We start from the raw sequence: 25,385 nt of genomic DNA on the forward strand, positions 1-25,385 counted from the left end.
ATTTGAAGACCACTGCTGTCGCTGGCTCTGAGAGCAATGGCAGCACAATAATTCACCCAAATCAAGACTCACTGTGCTCCAAAAGAATTTACTGGTCTTAATGTAAGTGACCATGATTTAAAAATTACTCTGGTGAAGATATGAGTGTCGAATACTGGACCTCAATTTAGTCCCTCAAAAAACAAGGGCAGCAACAAAGGCCACTGACTTTCTCTCAATACTCCCCATCTTCCCACCGTAGGTAGGGTGAAGCTATATTGGAAATCAACTTACACAGCCACGGAGTTTGGTTAAGGCTGAATAATATGAATAAAAAAAAAAAAAAAAAAAAAAAAAATCACAATCACAATTCTATATAGCAAAGTAGTGATGTAATATGTCTTGTCGTTCGACTTATTTGCCAAAATGTCAAATTTAGGTATGAACTTTTAATATCAACTTTTAAGGCAACAGAGTCCTTAAAATGCTCAGACAAAATGGATCTACAGCTCCATGACAAATGGGCAAAAAGTTGAGGAAAGTCCTACAACAGCTACTAATGGACCTTCTTTTTACAAATATCTTTATTTTAAAGTATTGCATTAAATCAATCAATTCTGAAACAGTTTAATTAGTCCATTGGTTATGGTAGTAATTTCTGACAATGTTAAATATACTTTAGTATAAAAATGTGACACTTTGCTTGAATAACTTTTGTACTGTAGTAGCTACCTTGTTTTGCTGGATAAAGTTGTTTAGCTTAGGTCCCCAGGAACAATCACCCTAGTATTTGACTTCCAAGGCTGGGTTGCGTGACTGATGACTTTAACAAGTGTGTTTCAGGAATGAAACAAAGCTAAATGCAAACAGATTTTAAGCAATGAAAAACACATAGCAGCTCTTTTTTGACAAGCTACACAGAGTATATTTATACTGATTTAAACTAAAATCTCTGCTGAGCTTCCAGGAGCAAATATAGGACTGAAAAAGAGAAGTTCATCCCAAATCCCTCGACCCCTCTCAGCTACTGTGACAAAGATACTGCAGTTTTAGGAGGTAAGACAGATGCTCCAAAGCAAAGAAGTGCAGCATATAAGAAAGTGAGCTCACATATGTGGGTGAAAAAGCCTGTAAGAGAAAGAGAGGAAGGGAGAGACAGAGAGAATGGGATGAGAGGGCGAGAGGAGAGGATGCTGTGCTGATGGTTCATCAAAAATTAATGCCGACCACATCGGTATAGAGATCACGTAGTGGAAAAACAACACATGCCAACAGCCTTGAGTATCCTGCCTAAGCCCTCGCTCCCCCATCTCCCTCTCCTTTACCCGCCACCCCTCCTTCACACCAGCACAGGGCCTTTCTGATCAGGTGGAGTGGGGAGATATGAGCTCTGACACCTTCAAGAGTTCACACAGAGTGCCATGCCTCTAATTACAGGAAGTTCCACTAGTGCAGCCGCTGTATATCTGCAGCGATACCCTAATTGCTGCATTTAATATCCCTAAAATGGAGATCTGAGGCACACTGTGCGTACTAATATGTGTTATCGTTTAGTGTGAGAAACCCATTATTTTTGTCTATTCCATTTATTTATTTATTACTTTTTTAAAAGGTGAATAAGACATGAGGAAGAAAAAGCAAAACAAAACAAGGAACGCAGTGTTGAATTTCAATGTGAATAGAACAAGTGGAGGAGGAGGCGTGATACGATGGGGTGATACAGTACAAACTCTGCCCCAAACATACACGACAGGCCTACTTATACAGGAAAGTTGCCCTTACAGCTGACTAGATGGAAGCGTGGGCCGATGCAAATCAATCATTCTCTCTATACATTATGTACTCTTCATTAAACTGAAAGTGATGACAGAGCTATCATGTCCCTCTTTACTGATGACCTAGTGCAGTGCATCAGTCCATTAAAAGTCTGCTCCTTGCAAATGTGAAGCTGTGGTGTGTGTGTGTGTGTGTGTGTGTGTGTCTGTATACAGTATATGCCGTACCTGCTGCGTTGACTCTGTTAAAACCTTTGGGGATGTTCTCTTTCTCCTGGCCTGTTTCCTTCACCAAAGAGCTCTGAATTCTGTATTTAGACAAAGTACAGTATTAAAGGGGTTAGGAGAAAGTATACATGTACTCAATAATAGATTACCCATAATCCACATAAATATCTAATGTTTCAATGTCCATGCCATTATGACAACATAGAGACCCACTAGTACAAAAAATGAAATGGTCATCACTGTAACATGAAAAGTGTCATTAGCAAAAAGATCCCTTGTGGCGCAGTATCATCGTATATGAAATCTGACAATATCTGTCAAACTCCTCCTGTATTGGCCACACACATACTTCACACATCCAATCCTCCCCATTCTCTTCTCCAAAGCACTTTTCCTCCCACTTAACGTCTCAAACGCAGAGACGGAGAATTCAATGTGAGCAAGCACATTAGGAGGAATAACTAGTAAAAGAAAGTGAAGCCTCTTCAAAGTAGTGGCGTGCTAATAGCTGTGGGCTGTCACTAGTCCTGTGAGTGGGTATGGGAGATCTGCCTGCAAGAAGCCTGACAGATGTCTTGTGTGTATATGGCTGTGCACGTGCGTGCACATTGCATTGAAGCAGAGTGCCATCCGTATTACAGGGAAGAGGCTTGTTCCCTGGTAATTGGCTTGTTCAGAAGCCAGGAAGGAGCTCCCAGCAGTGAGGAGGAAACACACGTCCTGTCACGTTGCTTGTTATTAGCAGGGACAAGGCTGAAAAGAGATGAGACAAGCTCTGTATGCATGTGTGTGTGAGAGAGTTCTTAACAGTCTCTAGGATGAGGGCATTTCGCTTTGCAACTCAAACCACTTCACCCAAGTGTCCCCCATCCTTATTGGGTGGCAACAGTGGAGGTTGACAGTCCTGGCTTGCATACGCCCCGGTCTCTTTCCCTCACGGTCTACTTTTGGAGGACAGTGTGCTGTCAGCAGCTCAGTTATCAATTCTAGGCCTCGGGCAGTGTGTGCCCTTGGAGTCCGACTTTCAAGAAACTTAATAATGCAATAATTGAAGTAATGGGGAAGTGCATGTCCAATGCCACAGCAAGAAAAAAAAAAAAAAATACATTACAGTTTCTACCAAAAAGGCCATAGCAAAACCAAAGAATTCCCTACTATCTATCCGTCATCATTATTAAAATATTAGTGGAGATGATGTATTTTCAGGCTTTTCTTAAATCCAGAGATTGACTATTTATAGGTGTGGTCAGAAGAAATAAAGCCACAGTAATGACATAGTCAAATTGTTTGATAAAATAAAAGCAATGTGCAGAGCATGATTAAGCCGGCAGGAGGAAAATCTCAGTTTAATTACAGCTTTCCTTCTGCTAACAGCACTCACTGCCATGCAGCCAGCCGGCAAGTCAAACAGACATCTAACTAGTCGGCCAGTCACTCATCCTGTCAGCTTGGTATGGTTTGGACACCTGCCCTAATGCCATGCTGCCGGTTGGTGCTGAAGAAAGCCCACACCATCTTTCACACTATAGCAGCCTGAAGATGCAGTAAAACAGCCTAATCTGTTCATTAAACAGACAAAAAGTAATGACAAAGGGGTCATGTGGTCTTTTTTTACCTTTCTTGTTGCCAACAGTGTTGAAAAAAGGCAGATAAAACAGAAATGAAGCCACTGATACCAATATTTCTCAACTGAGACCACAATTATATTTCCGCTATTGAAACTTAAGCCTGAGAAAAATGTTGTTTTCATGCTTTCTCACTTATTAAGGACTATGAATTACTGACAAGTATTCAAACAATAATTGTTGTTGATTTCTTACATAAAATATTTAAATTATTTTACTGAGTCACATTAGCCTGTAACAACATAGACAGTTGTATTGAAAATGCTTATGGTGTGTCAGACTCATAAATGCTTTAACACAAAGATGTGCTAACTGATTACATGGATCTATGACTGAAAATATGTATAATACCATAAATTTAACCATAATAAATTGGGAAATATGATTTCCCTTAGGTTTCTGTTCTCAATTTATCACAGGCTTTGTCATTTTGATTTCATTCTTTCTTTTAGGGTCAAAAGATTTTACATGCCCTTTGGCATTTCTTTATCTCACCCGTGCAGACTGCATTCCTTGTTTGATTCAGTTCCTCTAATGTCTGCGTCAAAAAAAAGTAAATGCTTAAAACTGTGAGCAAAGTAGAAAGAGAGCAGTTTTGGAGGGAAGAGGGGATCTGGTCAGTGCATGAACTAGTAGCCTTCACATGAACCTACTCCCTGGTGGTGCCTGCCCTTCTCCAGGCCAAGTACCTGCTGGTGGAACAGCAGATGTCTGATGTGGCATGTGGAGTGTGTGTTGTGTGGGATTTAGTATGCGAGAAGGAAGATCAAGAGAAGAGGAGAAGTGGGATGAAGGTTGAGAGCTGATGGTCATAAGGGAAGACAAAAAGGCCTGATGGGAGATCTTAGTCTATCTGTTGACTTCCTGTCCAAATGAGACTCAGCACTGTATGTGTGTGTATGTGTGAGAGTGTGTGAGAGGAGGGGTCTAACCTCCCTTTGCACCCCTCCTGTCAGCCAGCACACACTGATAGGATCAGACCTGGGCATGACCCATCACATGCCAACTCTTCATGCTCCATCTGACCTCCATTTGCCTCTCTTTAGCTTCCCCTCAGTCCCTCCATTCATGCATCTTTACTCCTAACCCCCACACACTTTCGTTGTCTCTCCAGGTGTTCCTTTGTTTCTTTTCACTCACATTTCTCATCGGATATGTATGTTTCACCCCTTTTACCATATGCTGTCTAGCCATAAATCTATGTGTGAAAACTTGACAATGGATGCTGAGTAGAGTGCTGGTTCAGTACTTATGTTATTTAAGGCAAAAGCCAACAAAGACAGCAAAAAAAAAATTAAAGACTGTTACAACTAATTTATTTGAATGGCTAAAAGTGGCAATTGTTATACAGCTTCAGTAAAATCTGAGAAGTAGCATATATGCTGTTAAGTGCCCATTTTTTTTTATTAATTGGTGCCTTGGGCACTGTGCCTTAAATACACTGTTTTGAAGAAGCAACAAACACCACTATCTGGTTGTGCTACAGTCTAAAAAACAAGGTTTAGGTAACTGGACACATACATAGACTCAAGGTCTTCCCTACATATCTGCATATACTGTATTTTTCAGCTAAGTAAATAATGTTACAAGAGTGTGACCAAGAGAAAGAACTGCACAGGACTTCAACTATAGTGATGTTTCTCAGTGCAGTCCAGTTTATGACAATGAAATGAAAATGCACATGTAGGGTCAAAAATATGTTCAAGTTGGTTTTAAATGTATTTACACTAAATTATTGGCCTCTATGCAACCCACATCTTTACATGATATTCCTTCAGGCTCTTGTTAAATGTACCAGCGAGAGTAACAGTGGTATAGACAGACAACTGTGTGTAACTGACCTGTAGCCAGTCCCCTGGCTTGTGCAGCTGTGGGAGGTGGGTTCAGTTCTGGGGTAAGCTCCACTCTGACTCTGAGCTAAACACCCCAGAACAGGCAGGTAGGACATCACCTGTCAGAAATCACATAGACATGCAAGGTTAGACACTGCCTTTACAATACAAAGGGATGTTTCTGTCTTTAGGGTACTAAAGATGCACAAAGACACTAAGTGAGGGAAAACCAGATGTTCTACTGCAACATAATACAACTGGTAAAGCACATCAGCAATCAGCAAAAGGAAAAAAAAAAAAGCTGTAATATAATCTATACCAGTTTTCATACTGTCAATATTACTAATGAGGAACATATGCAATTTTTGTGGTAATTCACCAGTGGAAAAAATATATATATATATAAATATATATATTTACATATAAATAAGTATAAAAATCGGTTCATCCCGCAGCGCCAGTTCTGCTTACCAAAAGTGGCCCACTAGGCGGCTCGCATTCCAACTAGTATATTTACAATAATCATTTTATATGCTAATGTAGTTAGTCTGTTCAATTATTTCATTAGTTGGATTTTTTACAAACATTGTGTATATGTATGTTTTTCTGAATTTTCATTAGAGTATTTTACCAGAAGCACACACAAAGCAATTCAATTGTTCTAGTACTTAAATTGAAAATGGAGGCAGACTGAAGTCGTATATTAAACTTACATTTCATACATCATTATCTTCATGGCTTACTAAACAAAAGAGTACATCAGTGTTTGAATTATGCAAGTAAGTGTGCATGTGTCAAATTACAAGAAAGTCTGTCAATGGCAAGATGCCTGTGGAATACAGAACTGATGAAAACAATGAGGTTTCTTGTGGCTAAGTAATGAGAACTCAAATCAAGAACAAGAAACAAACACCCATGTACACACCATTTTCTTGAGAGAGAGAGGTTCATCTCCTAACGTGAACCCATTTCTGCAACAGAGATTCCTGAAAATGGCATCAGCCATCACCAGCTTTAGTCTGGTAGAGGAAACCCTGAGAACCAGTTCTGCCAGAACCACTGGGGACACATCTACAAGACAAAGAGAGGGAAAATATAACATACACTCCTGTCTATACACAAAATGAAAGATGCCTTGACCAGACAGACAAAACAATATGTCCATCAGGGAAACTAAAGGCAGGGAGAGACTGACAGCTAAGAGTAGATTTAAGAAGTCAGCTCAAATTGCCTCAGGAGATAGTCAACACTAATCTAACATCAGATGTTATGCTATGGTCAGAAATACAGCTGATTATGTATTTTGTAGAATGTACAGTAACCTGAGAGGTCACAGTGGAAATGGGCTATGGGATGAGAAGGCTTAGATACATAGGCTGGATGTATGGGGTGGGGGTGGAGCAGGGCAGGGCAGGGCTTTGACAGGTCTTTTTTTTTTTTTTTCTCTGTTACAGGCTTCCAGCTGTAGGAAATGGCAGAGCCTAGGCCAGTCAGTGAAAAATATGGCTGTAGATGAGAAGGCAGATGTGTGAGACTGGGTCAAAGTAAGTGTAAAAGTAGTTGAATGGACTTTAAACTCTGTAAACTGTAAAATGTGTATGGATTAGGACTGGGGTAAATATGACCACGAGGACTGGGTTGTTATCAAAGGTTTGGGGCATGTGGCAGGCCAGAGGTCTAGTAGATTTGAGCTAGCATAGTTCAGAGCTATTGTTGTGATAGCATAAGCAAACTAATGTGATCAGAGAGAAGGGTAAACATCTTTAAATGATTTTCAAGACAGAGTCGATTAAGATCTGAAGAACACAGCAATGCAACAACTGGGGTGCTGAAAAACTCCAAAGAGGAATAAGAACACAGATTGAACACTGGTTACTGACAGAAAGCATCAGATGAAGTTTGGCTGGGTTATCTGAAGTGTGTGGTGGCTAGGGCTGCATGCTGCTAACAAGTGGGTTAGTTGGTGGTTGCCAGCTAGTTATTGTTTTCTAACAGAGGTCCTGGCTTCATTAATTTGATCAAAGAGTGGGTTAGGCTGTGGGTGCAGGTAAAGAGAGAGGTGGTGGGTCCAATTCAACAAAACACCATTACTGAGAGGGTGCTCACCTGATGGCCCTGTAAACCCTGTGGAGAGTTGATGTACATTGTGCTGCTGGTTAATTGGTAATATTAGTAGGACAGTAAAAGGTGAGTAGAAAACATCTTAAGAGGTGATATAGTATGTCTCCAGATATTCAAGGCAGCATGAGAATCAGTGTGACCACAGGCATTTTAGGCTTGCACTCGTCTTCTTGCCACTGACTAAATTTAACCGTACCAGTGGGTCTTGGCCAACTGAACAGCCTACTTTTTTTTGGCCAAATACTGTAGTGGTGCCTATAAAATCACTGGATTGCATTTTGTGATAGGCTAGGGTTAGAGAATGGGGCTGCTTGCTGTGGGGCCCTGAAGATTTTTAGCCTCATACCCCCCTTTCAGGCCTCAGGGTGAGCACAATTTAATTTACATATGGAGCTTGCATAGGAAAGCACAACCATTCTTTAGACCATTCCATCATATGCTGTAGCCACTCAGTATTATTGTGTGACAGAACCAATTGTAATCATTCTAATAAATATTGTGATTAAATTAGTTAATGTAATTCACTAAAGGACAACATTCACAGACATATGTCACAGCAGAACTTTTAGAAGAACCAGAAACAGATATTCTTCCAATTATTCAGTTTTTAATTCATACCCTGGCTGATGACAGCAAAGTGCTCTGCTAGGTCTTTCAGGCCCTTTTCCACCAGGTTTTCGTTCAGTTTAAGGTGCTGCTGACACCAGAACTCCACCAGCACAGAAAGGATGTTCAGCAGGGTGTCTGCCAAATACAGGCTTGGGTTATCATTCTTCTGAGCGTAGTCCTTCAGTGGAGATAAACAATACCACACTTAGCATGCTCAAAGAGTACTTTGTTTTGTTTTTTTTGGGTCAGAACACACATCTGAGCCAATAGCCATTTTGTTGGGTGACAGAAGAAAAAGTTCCACACTATTTACCTTTTTGGCAGCCTGTACCAAGAGCTGGGTTAGTTGCTTTACAGCACAAGATAGCAGGGTGGAGCGCTCCCACACAGTCCAGAATGTTCCATAGAGCAAAGATCCTGATGCTGATGCCTGGGGGACTCCTGTTCCCTGAGGCAGTATATAATCCCTAAGCCAGTGAAGGGCAGGGGTGAATGTAGGAAGACCAGGTCACCTCATGTAATTTATAAAATTATGTATTGTAACAAAAATAGTGGAATAAACTTTTAATTTTGTAGTCATATTATATACAGGTAATTTGGTATTAACTCATTATTGACTATTATTTGACTGCTTAAATTAAAATGGTGGTTAATGAAGTATTAACATTATATCAGTGAGAATATCCCTCTACAGCCATGTTCATGCAACAAAGCTTAGGGCTCTGATGTTGAACCGGAAGGAGAAAAATACTTCATAAACAAATCAAACAAAAATGGAGGTCTCTATTGCCCACTGTGTATGCATCTATTGTACCCAGGGGTGATGGAGTGGAGCTCCCCTTGAAAGATCTTGAGGAAAATTGCCAGGAGGTCACTATGGAAATGTAACAATGTTGGCAGGGCAGGTCCAGGGAGTGGGTGACAAGTGGCTTCACTGGACAAGCAGTAACTAAAGAGAAACAGTAAAGATGTGAAAATGACTGACAGGTAACTAATTGTAAGTGTAAAATTCTTTGTGAAAATAATTGAACAGATTATGTCCTGTGACATAAGGCTTACCAAATGGCTGTCTCTAAAAGAGGCCACGGCCCCGTCTTACACCGAGGACACTGCAATAGCTGGGCAAAATATTTTTTCACTATGCTGGGTGCAAACCAGGGAGGGTTGGTAACAAGTAGATTATATATGACCTGGTCCAAATTTCTCAGGAAGAAAAATGTGGCATTACCCTGTGACATAATGAACACACAGCAGTTGAAATTCGAGTGGTTTGGATGTATGGATACACTGTAAGAAGTTAAAATCAGTAATGATTAGTCAAAGCTACAAACTTAATTAGCAGCTGATATTAGTATTAAACATATTTTTTCCAACACTCTGTGGTTCCGCCTTCTCCAATGTGAGGATTGTTGCTGCTTTTATACATTTATCTTGGTGTTATTGAACACTTATACAGCTTCTGGTCATACCTGCTGTGCATATTCTAAGAGGGAGCTCAAATATGAAACTGGTGGCAGCAGGCCTGGGAACATATCACTTCTGATAGACTCCAAGGCTTCCATGAAGAGACCACACTCTATCATAGTTCCAACATGGCTAAAGTCAATTTCTGTTGCCTGGAGGAACAAAAGAAAAATGATGGAATGTTAGAGGTATATGGAAAGGAGGAGAAAACATGGCACTCAAAGAGATGAACAGCAGAAAGAGGGAAAAAAAGTGAGGGCAGAAGGGTAATAGAAATAGGAAGTGAATGGGCATCAAAAGTTCCTTGGGGTCATTTCTGACTGTCACTTATTGGCAAATAGCATATGGACTCCGAAAGTACAGAATGGAAATACATGAGCACTTATAATAGCAATCTGATGGAGATCCACTTGGGTAAGGTATGGACAGGACAGTGGAGCGAATTGTTAATAGGTCTGCCAATCAAAACTCTCAGATCAGCTGACAGTGGTGGTTAAATCAGTGACCTGAATATGATACGCCCTTGTTCTGGATGTCACTTTCCATTGAAATATATGACATAAAGGAAATTGAATGACCTGATCTTCCTGATAGCACACATTTATTTTAGAAATGTATAATAGTGATCACAGGTGGGGGAATGTGTATGCACATCTACCTGTGACTGTAGACAGTAAGGGTCATGGTAACCCAGAAATTCAATGAAGTACAGTCTCGGCCGGCCCTATAGTGAAAGACCCCATTAAAAATGTCAAGTAAAAAAAAAGCAGCAAATACTACAAGCTATGCTTAAATGCTTCTTTTCACAGACAAAAAACAAACCTCTTGTTTGATGACATAATCTGTGAGTTCTGTCTCCAGAGCAGAGAAATCATCATCAACATAACTGGCCTTCTTTATCTCTGCTGAATGGTTATCGGTTATGCTGAAATTCATATCCACACAATTGCTCTGCCAAAGAAAAGGCAAGAACAGTTTTAAATTTATAAAAAATATACATTTTCATGTAAATATTCTTACATTTAAAAATGGTTAAAGTAGTAGGTTAGAGCAACTAATCACAAGCAGAACAAATTCCTTTAAGCCTAGTTGCACAAATAACTGTGGACCACATGGAGCAGGGGTCAAAAACCCTGGTCCTGGAGCTCCACTGCCCTGCTTGTTTTCTAACTATCCCTGCCTTTCTAGTTCCTGATTGGCTAAACACCTGATCCAGGTAATCAGCAGTGGGTAGAAAAGCAATCACTAGAAAGCAAGCAGGGCAGTAGATCTTGAACTTTGTCAGAGTGTAAAAATTAAATAGTAAAAATAAACGAGAATAACACATGCCTGAATATCAAGGCCAGAACTCTTACAAAAATTTGACCTACCCCAAAGAGGTGCTGGACAATGTGGCTCACAGGGTAGCATGGAGCATTGTATAATTTCAGGTTCTCTGTAATGGAATTAGCCATGACATGAGTGACAGAGGCATGTGAGGGAGGAGGGAAGTGGTATACTTTGGCCCTGCCTGCTTTTAGCAGCCTGTGAAAAGAATAATCTCTTTATTATCATAAAGTACTTTGCAACATGTAATCATACTTGGATTTCCTGTTGTGATTTGTGATAAAGCATTTTTGTCTGACATCTCACCGTTTAAACAGGGCTCTTCGAGTGGGCTCCTGCACCATTAGGAGGACGCTCCAGTCTTGGAAGGCCCCTGTCAGTCTCCCAGTGGCCACCTTCTCTCTCCACTGCCTGGCAGGGCAGAAGGTAGATGTACCCCCTGTGGAAATGGCCACCTCATAGGGTCCCTCTGGGAGCCAAGAACCATTCTTAACGCTGTCCAACGCATAGTCTGGAGTCACGACCCATTTTCCTGGTGAGGTGGTGTGTGGGCAGGGGGTGCAGTAGCAACATGACATGATTACACAAAAGTCAAACTAAAGACAAAATAGTGGTGTTGCATCAGTCTTGGATCTCCGAAATACAAGAGCTACTGAGAAGTGTTGAAAGTAGATCTGTTAGATGATCAGTTTTTAGAATCAGGATGATCAGATTTATTCTATTTGAACATCTGTCAACATTGTAATAACATGACTGACCTGCAGCACAGGCCGCCAAAAACTTCTCGCTGTACAAAACCTGAGGGATTATGAGGTGGGTGCAGGTGTGCCGATAGACCTGGAAGATAATAACCAGCTTTTCATTTCATTATGAGCTGTATTATAAAAAAACAAATAAACCAAAAAAAGTTTCTAGCCTTGGTTGAGGTACATGTAATTTCCCTTGAAATGTTTTTGAAGGACCTCTACTCACTGAGCCACCTATGTATCTCCCACCCAGCTGCTTGATTCCCTGCACCAACACTCTCTTCTTTTCACGGACCTTGATCCCTGAGATCTGGAACACATGTGTGCAGCTCTCCATCCTGCAGAGGAGACAGCATGGAGTTTAAATCTACTAGATGTAAACCGTCAAGTATGTCTATTTTCTTCTTTGATGAAAATGATGCTCCTCGACTAAACTTGATTTGTTTTCCCAAACACTAATCGATAAACAGGAAGATGAGCGCCAATGGCACTTTATGTCTGGGGCTGTCAGTTGATTGAGTCAGGTAATTACACAGATTGAGACTAATTACCTGCATGCAAATAAAACAATATGGATCTACACAAACTTTATGTCACATGAGTAGTTAATACCATTCCAGCTTTATAGACTCGGAGTTGACTAAATGACCAAAGATTTGCGTTGCTTCTTGTTTATTGATAGTATTCAGTTATCCCCAGCTGTCTTACAGCACAATTGGCTCATCAGGTGTCTTTGTCATATCGCGACGATGGCTCTGCGTCCTTCCGTACGACCCCGCCAAAACACGAACACCGACACCCAGAAAACGTTTTGTACCAGCGTTTGGCTGCTCCTTCCAAAAAATATATATTCACCTGGCTCCGCAAACAAACGTACATGGAGACAATCAACAGTGTGAATAAATGCTCGTTAAATCCTTAATTACGTGGCTTCATCTCGCATCTACCATAATATTGATAGCTTCACGGTACAGCTATCGGCAATCTCAGAGTAGGGGAGATATTTCGTATTGTAATGGGGTTTGTACAGATTTGCTAAGTTTAAACTACTAACCCATCAACACAAAATGTGCCCAATAGTAATAAAACATTTTTTATGTAAACTGGTATTTAGTATTTGTGAAATTCATATATTAACCAGTAACTATGAAGTTATCCCCCCCCCCCCGTTTGGTTTGCCTGTTGGATTTTTCCATCGAGCGGACGTTTTCATTGAGATACTTCCGGGTTGTTGTCACGGACGCTTTCTGTCCCCGGAAATAGCCCAAATGTCTGTGTATCGCACAGCTATCATTGTTTAACAGGAACATGGTTTATTTTCTAAGGAGAGGCTTATTATAAAACTGCTCAGTGCAGCGTTTGGTTAACGTCTAGTTAGAGCGACATGTTAGCTCTCATCTCCGTGGTTTAGCTAGTTATGTTGTTAGTGGCATATTAAGTTGTCTTGATTCACAGTTTGGTTAGTGTCAAAAACAAGTGACTCCAGGAGACGGATATAAAGGCGCCTGTAAAAGGTAAGGTACGCAAATAATGACCGTGTTGTTGCTTAAAGTAACACCGAATCACTGCAGGTCTTTGTTAGTTACGTGGGTGAAATACGAGCATTTTTTAAAACCTGCCAAAAATACAGTGGCTGTTATCTGTGCTATAAAGAGACTAGATGCTCATGTGATCTAAAACACTTGTACAATATGTGTCTGTTAACATGGCAAATGCAGGCCCTGCCAGGTCTCTACATTTACAAACATGTTTTATGGTTAACACCACAATACACTGGAAAAGACTACAAAAACAAAATATTATTAAATGACCAATGCTGAAATGTATATAACGCTAAGTCAAAATATTCTCAATTGAGATGGTTTGCCACATTTTATATTTTTGGCATAGTTTTAATTGTGGATCTCAAAAATTATGATGGGCATTTTTATACTGTTTTCTTACACTCTTGATGTGTCTCACTAATACGGCCAAACAAAATCATGTGAAGCAAGCCAAGGTTAAAAGCCTCTCAAGTCGCTCAGTGGTTTGCTTATAAACATCAACATACAGTATAATGTGTAATTATATAATTTAAGTTGAATGTTAGTAACATGAGAATCATTTGAGAATAAAATGATTTTTGAAACCCTAGTGCTAAAATAATTAGTTGCTAATGTGTTGATCAATAGACGTCAGCTGGGGTCTGCTAATTGGCATTGGGTATATTTTAATAACATTTGACATTGAACAGACTACAAGAATCATAACTGATAAAAGATTTATTAATAATGAAAATAAAGTTCCAGCCATATTGGGTAGTGTGCATCTTTGCAGTTTATGATGTATGATATATAATAACTCTTTGGCAGTTATGAAACATGACTGTGCAACTCTGTTTATGTGGTTGTTGTATATGTTAGTTCTACAATTTATAAATGTTTACAAAACTGAGTATTTCTGAAAGGTTTACTGAAACCATGACAGTTAAAATGCACTGAGGTGCACAATGTGGTCGTCTGTGACAATAGTGCTTTATTTATCATTGATTGTAATTGAGCCATTGCTCAGGGTACTTTAATACTGTTAAATGATGATGATTAGTCCACAAAACAGCAACAGCGAGCAATATCATAATTAAGTCATGTATTATTCATCCCGTCATTCCCATTGTTATGAAGATGCCAAGCTGTTAAGCTGCAATTTTCAATCTTACGCAACATTTTTCAAGAAGATATCATGCCCGCATATTCCCTGTAGTAAAGGAAAAAAGTGACCAATGCATTTTATATTGTACTGGCCACCGAGACTAAAGCTTATCACTAAACCAACAGAACTTATTGTAAATAAGAAAATCTGTCAAAACCAGTAGAGTATAACAGTAGAGTATAACAGGACCAAATGGTTGCACAGTAACAGTAAAGCAGCGTTCCCCCCTGGGCATACATGAGATGGTTCTCAGCAGTATAGAGATCTTAGAATATGCACCTATTTAATTTATTATGTTTCCTTTACAGCAGACTGTGAGGTACCCTCTTTAAAATAATGTTGACTTTAACTTGTCATGCTCTAAGTGGCTTTAAAGTGGTGGCCTGGGGGACGCACTGCTAAATATTTCAGGACAAACTCATTACTGTAAATGGGCCTGCGTGTTAGCCTAGGTGGGGTAGACAGGCAGCAACAAGAGAGATAGGACAGTGATGTGTGTGTGGGTACGTGTGTGTGACTGTGTCTCTTCCCCCTGTTCCAATAGCTGTGGAGTTGATGCCTCAAGCAGGCAGCATCTCAGTGCCTGGCCCACTTGTCCCTGCAACACTGAGAGACACACAGGGGCTTCTCTAACATCTGCTTTGTAAAGAGCTAATGACAAGACAGTGGAGACCGGATGATTTAAAGTATTGTACTAATGAGGCCCTGTGTGATGCCTGGAGAATCCTGACACACACACACACACACACACTTACTGTACATGTACACACTCATGCTTAAGATAACAGATAATAAGTTGGCATCCAGGAGGCAGACACCCAGCAAAGATACAGCGTACATATTGAGACCCTCTGTCTACCATGTCTGCCTGTCTTTAATGCACATAAAGGGGCATATGAATATTGTAGACACATTTTTAAAAATTACATGCTCAAGTTTGCCTTTTTTCGCTGGGGACTTTGACTTACATTCATTGCATGAAGGGTTACCGGAAAACTAACCATAACTATGTTTCTATTATCCCAAATTCTTACACTAACCTTAACCTAAACCTAACCTAATTTTCGAGGTTTCACCTTAAACTAAGTTGCGGTAGATAGGGACCAGCACCCAATGTCCACATGGAAGGCCAAGTTCCCCCATTATGAATATGTAAACAGGTTTAAAGCCCCACAGTTTGAGTACTACCAGCCACACGCACACATACTCACATCCGCACTGTCTAGCTCAGCCCGTATAATTACAATGTTGGGTTTCTAATCCACGGATTGAAAATCTTCTTCCCTTTCAGCAATGGCTGCATATAGACCCCTTCTTAGACAGTGGCGCAGAGGGAGCATGATGATGAGGGGAAACAGTAAGAGAGAAGAAGAGAGGGAGAAATAATAAAGGAGCAGCTTAACTGGTGAGGCTGTCAGCAAAGGAAAATAATATTTGTCCAGCTGGACAGGCCTCCCTTTGTGCAGGCTAAATGAATGTTGAGCTTTCTGTCTGCCCTGTCAGGGAGAGTGGCATAGACTGTATGTAGCAGCAAAGAAGCAGAGCGGAGTGCGGGGAGCTGTTTGGAGTTTGACAGGGATTATTAAAATCAGAGCAGATGACGAGGAAGGGGTGAGAGGCGGAGTGTGAGAAAGCCAAATTGACACAGACACTCTCCATTACCTTCCACTTGACTCACATTGATGACAATGTTGATATGAGACCCAGCAACGTGGCACCAGTGTGGGATTGGCTGTTAGCATGAGCGTTAAGCACCGACGGGTAGGGGGTGGCCCTCAGTTCTGCCAGAGATATAAGGAGATGAGTTGTTTATTTAAAGCCTTGACTGAAGAGCATCTCACCTCATTGTTTATTTATTTGGTCTATGTTTTTTTTTTTTCCTGTCAATGCAGTGTCAGTAGGTGGAAATGGTTAGAGGCTGAGGCAATGCATTTTGATCAGGGGTCCTCATATAGCAAATGATTTTCTGAGGAAAGAGGAAGGATGATAAGCTTCGTTTGTTTCAGGTGTTTCAGGTGCAATTGATTTGTGTCTCCTAACAAGACTTCTGTTTGAGGAAATTTCAAATTATTACAAACCACATGACTACATGGTTGTGTGCGTGTACAGAATTGGTATGTGTGTTTATGTTTCAGGTTAGTTACTTGACAGACAGCTATGATAATACAACTCTCCAGATCACACAGTCGACATTGTTGATTTAATCCAGGCACCAGTGCTGTCTTTTGTATTATTTTGTTTTATGAACTGCTATAGCATTATACCGTGTTTTAATGTTCTAGAGCCACTTCTCTCTCTCTTCCTTTTATGTTCTCTGCAGTGCAGTATGGATTGGCCGGGGGATAGTTCTGAAGACCGTGCCTTTGTGAACCTGATGGTTCCAGGCGTTTCCAGTGAGCTGGATGAACAGTCTCTAAAACGCACAGAGGAGAAACTTAATTGCAATGCCAACAGGTCAGTTAGAATAGTTAAAGCACTGACTTATTCCCTCCTGTTTATTTTGACCTAAAATTAGAATAGTCTTTATTTTTTCAATTTTTAAACCCTCATCCCCTTCACATCCTTCACCACTTTTACTTGCTTTTCATCACTTTCAGAATGTAAATTTTAAGATGTCAAAGGCAGATTGAAATTAAGTACTGTCACAGCTGACAAAGAAACCCCAAATAAGAAGACATTAATGTGACAGTGAAGTTTTTAAGGCAGCATCTTTTTGAAAGATTTTTTTCTTCATTTCTTTCTGTGGATGTCAGGTGAATGACGGGAAGCAGAATGCAGTATAATGCGCAATTTAGTGTGAGAACACAACACTGGCAGAATGAAGTAAATGTTAAACAATAACTTTGACAAAACATAATTAAAGCTTCATGTTTACTTTGATGGATTATATTACTTTTCAGACCATTTTCACATGTGCACATTTTATGTGGTTTACTAAGACTACTTACTCTGAAGATAGAAAAACAAGCTTGGATTTTGTTGTGTTGACTGTGTACTGACACATGCAGAAATTATTTTAAAGAGAGGAGGAACCTTCATGACTGACATTCTTAAAAAAACACACAGTTATATATTATATATATATATATATATATATGCAATATCAGTAGTGCTCCAGCAGTGCAAATTTAATTTTATGATTAAAATTTGAAATATTACATCTGTGTGTTTTTATCTGCCACCCTTTCTTTTTCCTTATCAATCCACAAAGTTGAATCATGTCAGGCCTCTGAATGAAGTCTGGAACTCTGAACTGGAACTGGTTTGTGCTGGAGTGTTCATTTGCGTGGTGGTTTTTTTGAAATCATCATCTGTTGTGAGATTAAGAATAATTCATTACCTCTAAAATTGCCCAACAGCATCACAATACTGCAAAATACTTTTCATTTAGAATAAAGGGACTTTTATTCAACTTAGAAAGCCATAATTGTAGCTGTGTCAGATCTTTTTAGATGAAATGAAAGGATTAAGAACAACTTGATTATTAGGTTACACAGATGTGTAGCAGTATATTACAGCCAAGCAGAGACGGTGGTTCAATCCCCAGCTTCTCAAGTCCACGTGTGGCCACATGTGCAAGACTCTGAACCCCAAGTTGGTCCCAGTGGCTTGTGTGTGTGTCTGTCTGTGTCTGTGTGTGTCTGTGTGTGTGTGTGTGTGTGTGCGCGCGCGCGCGTGTGTGTGTTTGAATGAGGTGAATAGGCAAATATTGTAAAATATTTTGAGTGCACCATATAAGTCCATTTAACATGAAGCACAAAGAGCTGGTACGCCAATATTTTACTGAGTCAGCAGTGCATTGTACTCAAAGGAAAGATTGCTGTGGTTATGTGTTCTTGAATTTACTATACTGTAATTAAATCTAAAGCCTGATTACAAGTGACTATATCTAAAGTACATACATTTGTTTCTGCTGTGGTTCAGCCAGTTTGTAAAGTTCAGACAAATTTGCAAAATGAGATCTGTCATTTTCTGTTTTTTTCAGGAATGCACAAAACACTATTAATGCATTTTGTGTTGATGCTGAACTGTACTGCATTATAAAGAGAGGAGTTTCTGTTGTTGAGCCTAGCCTCATTCATATAAATGGGGTGTACAAAATAATGAAGACACCTGTCAGTATAACACAATACAGTTCAACACCACCACAAACTCAATCATGCAGGGTGTGCAAAAAAAAAGTTTTGAATTCAGACTTTTTTTTCTCATGAGTTTAAAATCAGAATTCTGTCAATGAAGTTAGAACTCAAACTGTTTTTATAATTGCCCTAATCCTCTTCCATAGTGTCAGCATTAAGCTCTCTCAATGACCTGGTTTTTCATGTGTGTGTAAATGTAGTTTGTCTGTTGAAAGAGGTCACTGAATTCAAAATATTCATGGCCACCTTTTTTCTATGTTCATAATTAAGCTCATTGTATTGATGTTCCTTAAGAGGCCTCAAATGTTAAGAATTATTCTACAATATAAACATATAGGGTCGGATGTTAGATAACATAAACTGAAAGAACAATCGTTATTAGTTGTTTAATTTTAATTGCGGATCAAAATGAAGTGTAGCAACTTAATTTTTTTTTTTTGTGCACAATGTCACTCAAACTTGGAAAAACAGATGTCTGGCAGTGATGGCAGACAGGGATAGTAGGACGACACAAATAGATTGGTAAAGAGAGACATGGGGATGAGGGAAGAAAAAGAAATCTATATTTCAGGTCTTTTATCGTTTGTGGCGTTGTGAGGCTGAGGGCAGATGATGAAGGACAGGCTAAATGTAGCAAGTGAACAAAGCCTCACTCTGCCACCATTAGTGTCTGGGACTCATCCCTTCCTCTCTCTCTCCCTCTCCCTCTCTCTGTGTTCCACCTCTTCTCTTTCTTTCTTTGCTTCCTCCTTCTAAATGGGAACATAATAATTGAAGATTCCACATCTTGAAACGAAACCCCTTGGGTAGGTAATTCAAGGCTTATTACCGAAGGCCGGGCCATTTTTCTGCTTTCTAAGCATTAAAGGGTTATTTTGTGTTCCTGCAGATGGGAGAGGGATAACCATTATGAGAACAAAGCGCCCAGATAATGGAGAATGGGGCTAAAAATAAGGCAATCCTCCTCTCGCCATGGGGGACCACTGGTCAGTATCTCTGTCAGTCTGCAGCTAACTTCTTCCCAGAGTACTTCGGGACTGCCCTTTTACTGTCTGGACACATTCAGGGAAACTAAATCTTGCAAGGCAGGGTGAGCTGCAGAAATATATGTAGCCAAACATGCATCCAATTCACTCGCCTGCTGCCTAATTGACTTATCGGTCTGTAGGACAAATTACAGAAGTGAAGAAGAGGAAAGGGAAACCAAGAGATGAAGGAGACAGATCTGCCTACGCCTGTAAAGGACTTCAACCTGTTTATGGGTCAAAGTGACTGGTCTGCTCCTAGTTCTCAGATGTCAGAGATTTGCCTAAGAGCTGCTCCTTAATTGAATGAGATTAAGATAGGCTGACAACGTAGCTGGCTCCCCCAAATTGAAATGCTGTAATCCATTAGTTTTCATCAGAGACAGCGGCTTGAGAGTGGTGGGCGACCAGGAAAAGACCACTAATGAAGTATCAGCACAGGCATGTTTCACACTAGACAGGCCAGTTTCACACTAGCAAGGCAAATAGCTCTCACTACTTGCCTGCCAATCTTGATAAGGGTACAATGTCAATACTTGTAAATTTTATTTTGTGTATGTGTAAGTGCCTCTCATAGTAAGAATTTTACATATGTTTAGAACCTGGTGCAGCTGAAAGGCTGCCACAGTAAAATATTATACAGGGTTCCTTTTCACTGAACAAAAATACTAATCTGCAGTCCGTGCACTATCTAGCTAAATTTTGTGTGTAGCTGTGCGTGACACATCTGTTAAGTTAGCATATCAGCTGTGTCGGCTCTCCACTGTCATTGGTTGGTCCTGGAAGGCTTAGGGGCTGAGGGCTGAGGGTACTAAGTGGGCAACAGACTGGGCCAGGATGGGATCTGTTTTCAGCCTGTTCATTCAAGCCCATTCAGTCCTTTTCCCCTCACAGAATGGGGCCCTTTGATGGAGGAGATATTTAGTTCTCAAGCGTCTGGTTTGGCAGTGACTGTAGCTGGGGCTGATTTGAAAGGGATCTTCCTGCCCCCATTGCTTCCAACCCCACCTCCTGTAGGCAAGCGGAGCGCGACAGACAGACAGCCCCACAGCAGCCCACCCACACTAAATTAATTCTGACAAGGAACTTAAGATAACGTCAAAGCGCTGACTAATCGTGGGATTGGGTTGCTGTAAGTAAGGGAGCTGTGAAATGTGCCATCATATCTAATAAAAGACCTCCGGTTGCTCCATTTCTCTCTCAGCGATGATGAAGGTCGGGGGGAGCGTGGTTGGGGTGTCGACTGTCTAGCTACTGACTGTCTGAAAAACAATTAGATTTCACTGCAGCAGTGAAAGTGCATGTGTGTGTCAGTTAGGGTAAGATGATTGACATGTTTGTCAAGAGGCCCAAAGAATCCTTTCCTTCTAGTTTCCTCTGCCTCTTTTCTCATTCTCCTAGTCTTTTGTTCAGTGCTGCTCTGCCGTTTTTGCCATTACGGGTTCGTCCATTGTTGTCTTTACTCAGAAAGTTGAGTGGTTTTATTTCCTGAGACTCGTTTTCCACCCATTTTTACCTTCGTCTTTTCTCATTCTCTTTCTGTCTCTTTTTCCTCAGATTCTGAGCTGCTGGCAGTGGAAGTCATCAGTTTTGGAGCTAATCCTGCCAAGTTGATTAGGCTGCAGGTAGCTTTCTCACCAGTGGGCAAAAGGTCACAACATTGTAGAGAACTGGATGGACTTCTTGACATAGACCATCCACATTGACTTTATAACTTACAGCACAAGGCCCTAAGGAGGGGTAATTGAAAGGCGAGAGTAAAGAAAAGAAAATTAGGAAAGGAAGAGTTTTGAGGAGAGAGAATGAAAGGGGGCGAATAACGGGAATAAAACTGTAGAGGGAAGGCTTGAAAATGTATCTAAAGAAGCAAGTGCTGTTCCTGTAGACATTAGAGTACACTGTTTTGTTGAGTGAAGGCAAGACCGAGCTGATGAGGAGGGTACCTAGAGTGAGGAGCATGAAGCCTAAAACCCATTCTCCTCCCTCTCTTAGTCTTTGGCCCCCATATGGGTTTCAAGTCAATAGTCCTTTTCTGTTGTGTCCACATAAAGCAAATTTTAATTCCACTGACTGCTTTAACACTTCATCTTGGTGTCAGGCTGGAAGTTTTGGGAAGTTGCAGCTTAAGCTCTGTAAAGAAAAATAAGACAAAAGCCACCAGGTTCATATCCTTGGTGTAGTCTACTTACATTTTCAGTTTTTAATGAACTTTTAGAGAGTCAGTGAAAAGTGAGCTACAGATGGAAGCCCATTTGAAACCTGCTGTCTATGTGAAGTCCTGGGGTGGAGCCCAGAACAAACATCCATGTTTATGATGTACTATAAACACGCACATACAGTGCTCCGTGCTACCATTTAATTTACAGAAAGATGTCAGTCCAATACGTTGCATGTGGCAGCTATGATCACTTTAGAACATTTCTGACTTTTGCATTTACCTTTGAATGTGTTTGTCTTTGTATTTTATCTGCCCTGAGTGACTTTAAAATAAGAAAGGGAAAGTATGCCAAATACAGAACTACATTTTCTCAGAAAGTCATCTTAGATTCTTCAAGAGTAAACTCAGAGGTTGCACAAACCAGCATCTGAACAGCCTTTTGTGTTGTTTAAAGTGGTGTCTATTTAATTTTACACACAGTGCCACCAGCAATCCTGTACCATGCTGGTTATGCTTGGACCTTACTGAAGCTGTGTTTTACAGCTATTGAGCTTTGGGCAATCGTAGTTAAGAGTTGCTGCTCTCACACAATCTGGCACAAGCTAAGGCAATATTTTTTCCTATAAAATGTTCATATGAGAAAAAACATAAACATTCACAGTTGTACACAAAGCGTGAGGTGAAAAATATGATAAAGGCATACTTGACTGAAGGAGTCGATAATTCTGTTCTGTGTAACAAGTATTTTCTGGCATCAAATCACTTCAAACGCACCCACTGTATAATCAGGGTTTCTTTCAGTCAGCAAGTTGGTGTCAAGAGATTAAAGTGAAACAATAGCCTGCCTAAAGAAGTAGGGAGAGGAAGATAGTTAAAGAGAGAGAGAATTGTAACATTAGGCAGTGTTCAATCTAGAGGATAACAGTTTGTAACAGTCTATAACATTTTATCCCCTTGCATTTTTCCCCTCTGAAACAAAAGTGTGTCAGATTGAACGGTTATTTAATGTGTTGCCATTGTAAGACATCTGGATGTGTTCATGGCCCAGGAGCAGGCAGGAGGCAGTTTATAGGCCTGCGGTAGGGGATGAGCTGTCTGGTGGTGAAATGTCACTTTGGCTTTGTATCATGTACACTTACACACATACACACACATTCACTCATGTGAGTTTGGGAGATGTACGAATCCAGCTAATTAATATTTTCATTTTCAGTTGAATTTATATATTTAAATATACACTATATAGAGTTTGATTATCACAGCTGTCATACGTTGATTTTCAATGTATTGATTAATGATTTCAGTCGACTACAGTATTGTATGCAGCTTTGTTCACATGCACATCTATAAACACGCGGTCACACATGAACACAATAGCAGCATTCACAACACCATAACATGTTTAATTATGCAGGTGTATATGCCTGCACACACAAAAACACTGATACACACACACACACTGTCTAACTTGGCCAAATATATATGCCCTGATTTGCATGGAAATGACTAAACATGTCGAGCCCAAAGATGTCATTTCTAATCTGTCATATTAAAGGGGAAACAGAATAGCTGATGCATGCTGTTAAAATCAAACTGTTTGTGTGTTTGCGTGTGTGTGTGTGTGTGTGTGTGTGTGTGTGTGTGTGTGTGTGTGTGTGTGTGTGTGTGTGTGTGTGTGTGTGTGTGTGTGTGTCTGGGCGCACGTCAAGGGGAAGAGTAAGACATTAAGATGGCAAGAAGCTTGTGTCTGAGATGCCTGCCGATGCCTGTAATGCCACTTCACACCAGATCCTTAGCACACACTCACACACTGATATATCGATGTCTGTGTTCATTACTGTTGATGCTTCTGTATCTGTCTTCTCACAGTACAGACAATGAATGAGAGTGAGGGAAAACCAAATGTGATGTACCATGTAGGTTCATGTGTATCTTCAATATAGTGTATACAAGTTTGTGTGTTGTAACGTCTATATTGTAATATATATATTCCAGCGTGCAGCAGCATCTTTAGTGCATGTTTAAATGACTGGGATGCATGTGATCTTAACAGTCTTCTCAGTGTCCCAGCAGATCTTGACAGTTAAACATTTTACTCAATCATACCTGTGTAAAGGTGGTGCTTAGTTTGATCCAAAACTGTTAAAAGCTAACAGCAGTCTCTTATTAAAAAGAAATATTGTTGACTAAATTGAATTTAAATTGAAATCATCTGCTTTCTGCATGTTTTACAGTATTTTGGTTTTGAAAAACTGAAAATGGCTATTTGGTTGTATTTTTCACTCAGTTTCTTAAGTTAACATTTATTTTGCTGAGTGCTTTACTCTTGTACTCTGAACTTGGTATTCTGTACTGTTTTGTAGGCCTCGCCTCTTAGGCTTACACAATGTATTTTTCTATTCCAGCACTGAAAGGCAGCTAAAGCAGCTGCAGGCCAAAATGGGAGACTCCAGGACAGGGGAGCATCCGCCGAGCCCTTTGGAGTGGTTCAACCTCAGAATGCAGAACAGTGTGAAGCCAGTTACCACAGGGCATCAAGAACTCATGAACTTCTTCAGAGCTTTGGTAATGCATCACAATGTTTATAACGCTGACTGATGGTGATGCTAAAAATTATTGGCTGTTTAATTTAAATATTTCCCCAACATCCCACTTAACAGCAGAGCTATTGCTGATAATAACATTGCTATAATCATGTGGCTGTTAATCTAAAAGACGAAAACTAAATGTAATATATTTGTAATATATTTGACTCTATAATATTTTCCTAACTTTTGTATGAGTAGCCTTAATATTCTGACTTACTGGGTCAGTTCTGCCGTTCAGCTAGTTTTCTTCATCCTCCAGTGAAATTCAGTCCTCTGTTTCATTCAGCAACAGTACCTGAGATCTGAAGAAGAGGGGAAAGAGGAGGTGACACTTCAGCTACTGCTAAATCTGTCTGCCCAATGTGGTGTCTGTTTCCCTTGTACTCCTTCTTCCTCCTCATCTTCCTCTCTTCATTTACTGACTGCCTCATCCATCCACTTGGTACATACAGTCAGAGATGATGCTTCATTAGAGGTAATGCACCACTTCTGAAGTTTAAAATTAGTGCTTTCTCTGGTCAATTTATTATTGAGTTAATCAAGCTTATGTGTAATTCAGCAGGTGAGTCTGCTGAAATGAAGATATATTTAGTTTCTTGAGGCCATACTTATACATTAGCTAAATAAATGCATTGTGTACCAGAAAGGATCAATAATCATAGACCTAAATCTGGTAATTTTGATCATTAGCATATTGTTGCACATCACATTCCTTTTATTATTTTCTAAAGATCCAAGAGGCATGGGATGATGTGCGTCTCCACCTGCGTCGCCACCTACTGGGTTGGCTGTCTTTCTGCAGCTCAGAGCATCCTGGATCCAGATGTATTTCCACTCTGTCCATCCCTGAACGGATCCACTGTCTAAAACAGCTGCTGTTCCTTTATCCTGAGCCTGAAATTCTCAGATATTACCAGGTGTGGTGAAATAATGAAAGTATTATGATGAAAGAATAAAAAATCTTCTGGAATTTTCCAATATTTTATGGATGAGTAAAATTTCTTTTGTTTAAACACAAATCTTAGTAAATGTTTTCCCATCATAGTTTAGGCAAGAGCTATGTTATTGTTTTTAAATTGCAG

At 40.1% G+C, this 25,385-nt stretch overlaps 2 protein-coding genes across 5 annotated transcripts in view; one reads left to right on the top strand and one right to left on the bottom strand.

Annotated features, from left to right (window-relative positions):
- slf1 (SMC5/6 complex localization factor 1) overlaps positions 1 to 12,671 on the bottom strand; it is a 29,764-nt gene extending 17,093 nt beyond the window's left edge. The window contains exons 1-15 of one of the 3 annotated variants that reach the window (XM_026320693.1): positions 12,414 to 12,671; positions 11,932 to 12,043; positions 11,718 to 11,796; positions 11,266 to 11,491; positions 11,004 to 11,157; positions 10,456 to 10,584; positions 10,292 to 10,357; positions 9,639 to 9,785; positions 9,229 to 9,398; positions 8,984 to 9,118; positions 8,483 to 8,636; positions 8,179 to 8,347; positions 6,365 to 6,510; positions 5,449 to 5,558; positions 1,983 to 2,062 (exon numbers count right to left, since the gene is read on the bottom strand). In XM_026320693.1, the coding sequence (XP_026176478.1) occupies positions 1,983 to 2,062; positions 5,449 to 5,558; positions 6,365 to 6,510; positions 8,179 to 8,347; positions 8,483 to 8,636; positions 8,984 to 9,118; positions 9,229 to 9,398; positions 9,639 to 9,785; positions 10,292 to 10,357; positions 10,456 to 10,584; positions 11,004 to 11,157; positions 11,266 to 11,491; positions 11,718 to 11,796; positions 11,932 to 12,043; positions 12,414 to 12,445 (1,909 nt within the window). In that variant the 5' untranslated portion in view covers positions 12,446 to 12,671. Of the gene's footprint in view, positions 1 to 1,982; positions 2,063 to 5,448; positions 5,559 to 6,364; positions 6,511 to 8,178; positions 8,348 to 8,482; positions 8,637 to 8,983; positions 9,119 to 9,228; positions 9,399 to 9,638; positions 9,786 to 10,291; positions 10,358 to 10,455; positions 10,585 to 11,003; positions 11,158 to 11,265; positions 11,492 to 11,717; positions 11,797 to 11,931; positions 12,044 to 12,317 lie in introns of all 3 variants that reach the window. The other 2 variants (XM_026320695.1, XM_026320696.1) reach the window with 2 other exon arrangements.
- Positions 12,672 to 12,950: 279 nt separating this feature from the next.
- The window catches only part of kiaa0825 (KIAA0825 ortholog), a 104,945-nt gene continuing 92,510 nt past the window's right edge, over positions 12,951 to 25,385 (top strand). The window contains exons 1-5 of one of the 2 annotated variants that reach the window (XM_026322347.2): positions 12,951 to 13,219; positions 16,714 to 16,847; positions 24,121 to 24,280; positions 24,590 to 24,778; positions 25,035 to 25,220. In XM_026322347.2, the coding sequence (XP_026178132.1) occupies positions 16,720 to 16,847; positions 24,121 to 24,280; positions 24,590 to 24,778; positions 25,035 to 25,220 (663 nt within the window). In that variant the 5' untranslated portion in view covers positions 12,951 to 13,219; positions 16,714 to 16,719. The remainder of the gene's footprint in view (positions 13,220 to 16,713; positions 16,848 to 24,120; positions 24,281 to 24,589; positions 24,779 to 25,034; positions 25,221 to 25,385) is intronic. The other variant, XM_026322348.2, reaches the window with a different exon arrangement.

This window comes from Mastacembelus armatus, chromosome 9 (assembly GCF_900324485.2).
Source record: "Mastacembelus armatus chromosome 9, fMasArm1.2, whole genome shotgun sequence".
Lineage (NCBI taxonomy): Eukaryota > Metazoa > Chordata > Actinopteri > Synbranchiformes > Mastacembelidae > Mastacembelus > Mastacembelus armatus.